The following is a 7,956-nucleotide window of genomic DNA, read 5'->3' as shown; positions in this document are numbered from 1 at the left end:
TACTGGTTCATTGGTGACAATGATGCTCAAATCCTGTTTGGAAAATCCTCTAGGTTTTAGCAGCTCTTGCACATTTCAGCTGTACTGAAGGCTTAACATTTCTCTATTTGTGCAGTAGAGAAGTGTTCTTATTATTAGAATACCTTTTGGATAATGCTTCTCTGATTTATATATATATATATGGGAAAAGCCTTGCCTTAGTCATGGGTAGACCGATTAGATCTCTAAAGGGAGAGCTGATTTTTTTGCATCTTAAAGGCAGCTATACTTGAAAGGAGAACGTCTGGTGTAAAACAACCTATGAATTCTGTATTTTTTTTTCTTGGTTTGGTTGATAGCATTATTAAAAGAAGGATTTCTTTTGACAACCATTTCAGTGAAAAGCTATTGAGGTAGCAGTGGGCACGAACACAATGAGAAGCAAGAATGGTGGGGTTTTTTCTTCTAGCCCTGGGTGTGGTTTGTGGAGCAAGGCTGGGACATCTGAGGCTTTTCTCATGGATTTTCTCATAGCTTTTCTCTAGCTTTCCCAGAGCAAAAAGGACTCTGAACCCAGGCAGTGAGGGCTTCTACAGCTGAGCTCCCAGTTCCTGCACCAATGCAAAATGGTAGCTTTGCTCCTGCTAAAAAGCCAAAACGTACAGAAATGGCAGAAGAGAAGAAATAAAGATAAGAGGCAATTATGGCACAACAGCTGCTTTTCTTGCAGATCCATTCTACTGACCTGCAGTGCTTTAGTGTAGTTTAATAATTAAAGGAAATGAGGTGATTTGAAGATGCAGACAGTAATTCTTTCTTTGCCCACCTGGATTTTGTTACAGCAGCCAGTAATCAAATGTGTACCAGCTTCGTTGGTGTGCCAGTCCAAGGACTGCAATAGACAGCCAACTAAAACAGATCCACAGTTGCTGAAATCTTCCTACCCAAAGGATTCATCAGAATTCAGCATCCAACTGTCTGGAGATCTTACTGCTTGGCCTTGCCTTTTGCATGAACCTAATGAGAGCTGGGAGTAATTTGTGGTAGTGTGTGGGGAGGTAAGAGGTAAGAGGTGGCTGAGAATAGAGAAGAGTCGGCTAAGAAGCTGGCAGGGACTCAAGGGGGATAAGAGAAAAAAAGCTTTCCACAATTATTTTCTTTCCCTGGGAGAGATTCTGTTATTTGCAGCTGTAAAAGCTGCTTGCTGGCAGCTGCTGTGGAAGGGTTTAAAGCATAAGAAAGGCTTGGTCCTCCTGATGGGCTCCAGGATGTGCTCCTAGCCCTTTTCCAACCAGCTTTCCAGGGACTCCATTATTAAAACACACACGTTCAGTAGCAGCAAAACCTCTGACTCAGGCGGGATGAGCCATTGTCATTTGAAAGAAGCAACAGCTACATTGCCACTGATGGCACCACCAAGGGGACAGCATGTCCCACATCACCTACAGCACAAATTAAATGCCCTGACTCAGGCAGGAAGGGGAAAATTTGTGGCAGGAGGAGGCATTTCTTTCCCAGGTGTGGACACTGGATCCTAAATAAACAGTGGTCTATGATGATGGGATTTAAGCAGAGATTGATCTTCTGTAGCTGAAGACGATGTAAATGCACAGAAATAGAAGCTGTAAGTGCTCAGTACTGTGCTAATTAATGTTTTCCTGAGTTCCTCCAATCTCTGTGCTGTGACAGCAGCTCCAAGGTGGCTGTATGCTGGTGTTTTGGGTCACCCCACTGCAGGGTGAGAGCAGAACCTGCATGGTCTCTGGGTCGGGACCTGGACGTGGCTGCAGTTTCCACTCTGCTCTCCTGCTGGGTGTTGGCAGCCACCCCTGTGCTGTAAGGCAGCAGTTACAGATAAGGTTGAGCATGGTGTTTGTAGGGGAGGGATCCTCCTAAGGTGGCAGGGCTGGATGCCATCAGGTCCCAACACCACACAGCCTCCCTAGATCCCACAGGATCCCACACTATGCTCCCTGTGCACATCTCTGACAGATTTCTGCACTGTACCCCAGGCTGCATCGGTCTGGTGGCTTCATCCTGCTGGGAGAGGCAGGATTGCTGCCATGTTTACCCCAAAACTGGCTGTGGGGAGTTCCCAGAGTTATTTGCGTGTGAGCTGAAGCATCTCTGCTCCAAAGTACCACAGCTATTGACTGTAAAATTGGCAGCAACGGGGACTCTGCCACCCGTTTTGCTGAGCTGCTCCAGGGTTTATCCACCCTTGCTGTTAAAACACATCCCTTACTTCTGACCTAAACCTGCTGAGGGGAGTTTTGATTTTCATTTAGGGCTCTGGTGGAGGAGGCCTGGGGCAGACATGGCTGGTTTTTAGGACAAGTGACTTCTATACAGCTGCCTGCTCCCTGTGTTATCCATGGTTAGTCTCACTCGGTGGGAGGGGGCTCCATGCGTATTGCAATTACTGTAAATTAAAGTCAAATGACTGCGGGAGCAAATTTGTTGTAGAGTTGAAGGTTTTAAATGGGGCAAATCTTGCAGGAGAGGTAATACCTTTTATTAGGTGGAGAAAACGAATTAGCTTTCAGGTACACAAGCCCTTCTTGACATTATTGTTACTGTTATTATCCCATATTGGTGCTATTAGAAAGGAGGGCATTGCATTAGAGGGGAAGCACATTAGGCAAGTGTTTAGACCTGCTGGTAACTGCTCTCTGCTGACAGGTATTTGCTTAATGATATGTTGGAGTGAAAGCCAGCAGCAAGGACATGCATCAGAGGGAGCTGGGAATACTGAGCTCTGCCTGGCCTCGCCTTGCCAGGATGTCTTGGAGCTGCCTGACCCTTCTCACCAGGAGTGGAGCAATGACCTGCTGGAGGCTTCTCTCACTGGTTTTAAGGATGCCCCAAATCTCCTTTTATCTATTTCCACTAGGGTCCTGATCATAGCACATTCCCAGACTATGAATGCTCCATCCCTGGCAGTGTTCAAGGCCAGGTTGGACAGAGCCTTGGGTGACATGGTTTAGTGAGAGGTGTCCCTGCCCATGGTAGGGGGGCTGGAACTGGATGATCCTAAGGTCCTTTCCAACCCTAACTATTCTATGATTCTATGAGTCCTCTTGGATCCCAGGACTGGTTCCTATGGATGTCTGCAGCCTTCAGAGCTGCCCTGGCTTGCTTGCAAAGGGTCTTTCCGCTCCTGCCTGTGCTGGAGGCAATGCCTCTTGCAGGTATGCATGCAACTGGTCATGTTCCCAGTGTCATGTGCTGTCCGTGGCAGAGCCAGTTTTTCTGCTCTCAAAATGGGACTGGGGAGGAGACCGCAACACTCAAATACCCAGATCCCAGGTAGCTGCCAGCCAGGCATCCAGGAGGCCACTTGACTTCATCAGCTCCAGGTAAGGTGCTTCCCTGTCTCCCTTGTGTCATTGAGGGGATTTAGACATTCACATACCAACTCCATAGGCTGAAGGAGCAGAGCAGGAGGGCAAGGGTAGCAGAGGGTTCAGCAGGAACATCTCTGGGACAGCTCATGCTCAGTGTGGTCTTGGGGATGGCAACTGGGCATCATGCTTGGGGGAAGGATTTTGGTTCCCTGGTTGAGAAAGGTGCAGGCACTGTGACTTGTAAGCCCGTTGTACTGGTGGGGTAAGGCCATCCAGGCTACTGTATCTGGTGTGGTATGAATACACAGATAGGCAGTGGTCTGATCCACGTGCTCCTTGTGCTTTGGTTGGCTGTGGAGGACAATCACAGCTTGTCAGTGAGAACTGTGGAGCTGGGCGTTGGGTTTTGCCTGCCTGGGCTCTAAGGAACCAGCTCATCTGGGGCAGGGAATCTTGGCTGCCCACACTGCTGCATGGCCAAGGAACAGGCAAAACTGGATTTGCTGGTCTGGGATGAGGATAAAGCTGAGCGTTGGCAGCTGTCATCTGGGCCATGGATCATGGTGGGGGCTGCAAAGGATGCTGGAGACATCCCCTCAGGTGGGAGCACAGGGGAGCCATAGTGCAAAGCTTGGGGTCCACCTCTGTGTATCTCTGTTCACTTTGTGCCTTTCCTACCTGCTCAGACCCAAGCAGTGAAGGCACAAGGCAGGGGCATCCCCCATAGATATGGGGCTGAGCACACACTGAGGAAGCTGTGGAGCAGCTTTGGTGAGCAGGACAGGAGCTCAGGGTATCAGCTGTACCTCCTGCATCTTCCCAGGGGCTGCCTTTTCTTTTGTTAATGTTTGATTATTTTTAATGATTTTAGATTAAAATGTAATTATTTTCAATCAGTAGTTGCACTTCTTAATTACAAAGATGAATTAGATTGCTGTTTGTTATTAATTAGACTTTAACTTTGCACTGATTCTGCCTTTTATCAGTCACTTCCCATACTCCTCCCCATCCAATCTATCTCCCCCCTATGCTGCCCCAAACCCCACTGCTTCCACTGCCCTGCAGGGGAAACTTAGCTACAAAATACAAATCAATTGTATCTGCTCTTTTAAAAGCCCAAATACCAACCAGATGATGTAATTTTTGGCCAAAAAAAACATGAAAAGAAACTATTAGTATTCTGCATCCCTTCACCAATGGCTGGAACAGAAACTGTTTCCCTATTACCTGCTGCAGCATGGGAACAATTCCACTCTTTCCTATGTGCAGAAGGGACCTGATCCCTCACCCCCGCTGAATTCCCTTTGCTTTATTTTGCTGTTTGTGGACAAGGCAATATCCTGGGCTTTGTTTGGTCCTGCTATTTTTAAAGCAAGCGTCTTTCTTTCCTTTTCATCTGTCACCCTTCAGGCACCTCATCAATGCTTGCTGCTGCTTTCAGCTTTCCTGCTCACTGCTGTCTCTATCTCCCTCCTCTCATCACTGTGTCCCTAGGGGAGGTTTCCTTCCTGTTGGGGCTTCCTGGGACACCCAACCCCTGCTCGCTATTGACTCATCCCCGTTTAATTTGAAGTCGTGCTGTAATTTGCACCTACTCCCAGGGGTTTAAGTGTGCTCCCTGCACATTTGCCCTGAGATTTCTCGATCTGCCTCTGTCACCCTCCCTTTGCTGCTTCCCTGGGCAGAGGGCAATGGGTGCTGCTTGGCTGGGCACAGGTTCTGGTCCTGTTTGATGGGTTTACTCGTGGAGGTCACAGACTGCTTTACCCCTTTCCTTGCTGTTTCAGGGGGTAGAAAGTGCACAGGGCCTCTTTTGAGATGGAGAAGAGAAAATCAAACAGTGAGATTCAGGGAGATGTTTTCATCCCTGAAAAGCTCCTCTTACTCCTGTTGCTCCTTCAGGGTCTCTCTGTGTTGTAGGTGTCACAGTGTCGTGCCCCAGAGCTCTTTGGCTTCGTTGAAATGTCAACAATCCTGAAATGTGAGTGTCTGGTGTGAAACCAGTGGGACCTGTGGGGTTTGTGTGTGCTGGATGCTGCAGGCTGGCAATGAGCCTCCCTCTGTGCCCTCTTGTAGGGTTTGGACGGGAAGATAAGGACAAAGAGGAGAAGGAAAAGGATAAGGAAGTAGAGAAGGGAGAAGAGGAAAAGCCTGAGGGAGAAACAGAGAAGGACAAGAAGGAAGAGGCAAAGGTAGGGGAATGATGGAGTTTTCTGCTCATCAGCTGCTGAACCATTTGCCAGAGGGTTTCCAGCCAAAAGTCTGCAGCATGGTGCTTGGGGTGAGCCCAGCACATCTCAGACCATCTGAAGCTGGGAGCTCATGTCTCGGGGAGCAGGCAGCTGTGGAGCAGGGCCACCTCTATAGGTGACCACAATGCAGTGGTGAATGGTGCAGAGCTCCCAGGTTGCCACTGAGCCCTGGGGAGAAGGATGCGTGGCCCAGGCAGCAGCCAGGGTTTGCAGGGTGCTGGAAAGCACCAGCCCCACCTGATTTACATCCTGACTGTGAAGGGAAGCAGTGTCTGACCCGTGGCAGCCCCACACCTCTGGCAGATGGAGCCGTGTCTTGGAAATCATGCTGCATGCATGGCTTTTTCACTGAGAGACAACACTCTCTCTTTGGTCACAATATTCCTAGTCAGTACCTTCTCCTTTTCCTCCTATTTCAACTGCTGTGGACAGTGATGTCTGCACTGCACACACCATCGAATCCTTTCTCTTGGCTATGCAGGTCTTTGTGGGGCCATGGGTACATGTGGTTCCATAGCAGCACCACTGGTGCAAAGCCAGGCTCTAGATACCCACAAGACCAACCATGTCCCTGACTATAGACTCTAGCACTAACATCAGATGGGGTGCCAGGGTCCCTGGTGATGCTTGTCCTTTTCTCTTAGCCCCTGCAGGGAGACGGGGGAGAGGACAGGAGCAGCAGCAGCAGCTCCAACAGCAGCTTGGAAGAGGTAACCACACCACTGTGCTGGGACATGCCTGCCCCTCTGCACACCAGCCCTGTGGGGTTTGCACATACAACCCTCTCTGTGGGTGCTACCAAATACCTAGCGGTGACAGGGGATGATACATGAAATATGCAGCACTCTCCTCACATGCTGTCCCTTTTCCTTTTTGTTCCTGCCCCAGGCCCGTGGCAGCAACAAGGATGATGAGGAGGAAGACAAGGACTAGCTTTTCCACGCTGGATCAGCAGTGCATGCCCTGGGCACACCAAGGAGGTGTGAATGTGAACAGCAGCATATGCTGGATGGGGCCTGGGCCACTTTTAGCCAAATAAAGGTCTTTGCAGGCTACAAAGAGAACTGCTATTTATTCATCCAGCCACACTGCCTATCCAGTGCTGTGTGTCCTTCTTGAGAGGGAAACAGCCAAGGAAAGGAGGTGGGATCTGTGTGAGCAGGGTTTGTTCAAGACCGTTAAAGAGTCTTGAGAGAAATCCAGGGCTCTGGCTGCCTGGCTCTGCATAGTCTCCCTAAATCACGTAGTATCACTCTCCTCCCTGTCCCTTCCATGCTGCTTGCTATGGGATGCAGCAGCTCGAGCAGGGACAGATGGGCTGCACAAGTGGTCGCAGAGCCCTGAGGCTGAGCTGATACAACTGACGGTGATTTCACATTCATCAAAACCATACGAACAGCAGTTTTAGGAGAACAAAACCCAAGAGCATCCTCTCTTTCCGCAGTGCTGCCCCAGCACCTAACGTGTGCGCAGCCCAACCAGAGCAGAAACAGGGAAAACAGGAGGAAAAAATAGGGATAAATGATGTGGCACCGCCATCTACCGGGACTGGGACATGTGGCAGCGGGGCTGGGTTTCATAACCGCTCCGCTGTGCTCTATGGCTCCCCGAAGTCTCCCCATCAACCAAGAACTTCAGTGCAAACCTGAGAGCAAGCTCTCCCCTCTGCACCCCTGCCTTGACTGGTTTTCCTTAAGGAGTCTACGTTCCCGAGTAAGGCAGATTTCAGACCAACTCGAGTTTAAGAGTCAGCACCATGGAGGATTTAACTTGAAACCACAGAGCATGGCTTTAGATGTCGTTTTCATGGAACAAATATAGCTGGCTCTCGTATAATCACCGAAACCAGCAGGAGAGATGCAGAGGAATGTTGTCTTAATTGTCTGGCACAAAGATTAAAGGAAAAACACGAAGATGGGAAAAACAAACATCCCCGAAAGCTAAACTGAGTTTCAATGCGCTGGTTTGGCTTCAGCAGGGAAAGGCTGAGTCCGAGTGCCTTATTGCTTCACAGACAAGGGTGCCTAATGTAAAATAACCCGGTATGGGGTTATTTTACATATACTAGTTTCCCCTTTGTGCAAGTACACAGGATTCTTGCACAAGACACAACCTACTTCCAAATAGTGTATGGGGTTGCAGCATTTTACAGTCCCCTCAGGCCAGGCTCCCATAGGATGGAAATCTCTTGGAATAATGTCTGGATACGAAAATGGGAGGCCCTGCCTTTGCTTTTTAAGTTAAAGGTTGGAAACTGTTCAAACATACTGTGCCAGGCTCTGTTTTTTGAGGCCAAGCAGGCCTGTAGATGTTCAGCTGGAGCTGGTAGGTGTTGCATCTCACTGGAGTGAGACTGCTTTTCAGCTGATGACAGGCTA

The 7,956-nt window shown here is 49.2% G+C and overlaps 1 protein-coding gene across 2 annotated transcripts; it reads left to right on the top strand.

Moving 5' to 3' along the window:
- The first annotated feature begins 3,256 nt into the window (after positions 1–3,256).
- LOC115946221 (mental retardation GTPase activating protein homolog 4-like) lies at positions 3,257–6,637 on the top strand. Of its 2 annotated transcripts, none has more exons than XM_031047400.1 (5): positions 3,257–3,338; positions 5,247–5,307; positions 5,403–5,518; positions 6,223–6,288; positions 6,467–6,637. In XM_031047400.1, the coding sequence occupies exons 2-5, from the start codon at positions 5,289–5,291 to the stop codon at positions 6,509–6,511; spliced, it is 246 nt and encodes an 81-aa protein (XP_030903260.1). In that variant the 5' UTR covers positions 3,257–3,338; positions 5,247–5,288; the 3' UTR covers positions 6,512–6,637. The 2 variants fall into 2 exon arrangements, with proteins under 2 accessions (XP_030903260.1, XP_030903261.1); XM_031047401.2 differs by having other exon boundaries at positions 3,271–3,338; positions 5,229–5,307.
- Positions 6,638–7,956: the final 1,319 nt, after the last annotated feature.

This window comes from Melopsittacus undulatus, chromosome 10 (assembly GCF_012275295.1).
Source record: "Melopsittacus undulatus isolate bMelUnd1 chromosome 10, bMelUnd1.mat.Z, whole genome shotgun sequence".
Taxonomy (NCBI): domain Eukaryota; kingdom Metazoa; phylum Chordata; class Aves; order Psittaciformes; family Psittaculidae; genus Melopsittacus; species Melopsittacus undulatus.
This window is presented reverse-complemented; position numbering and strand designations above follow the sequence as displayed.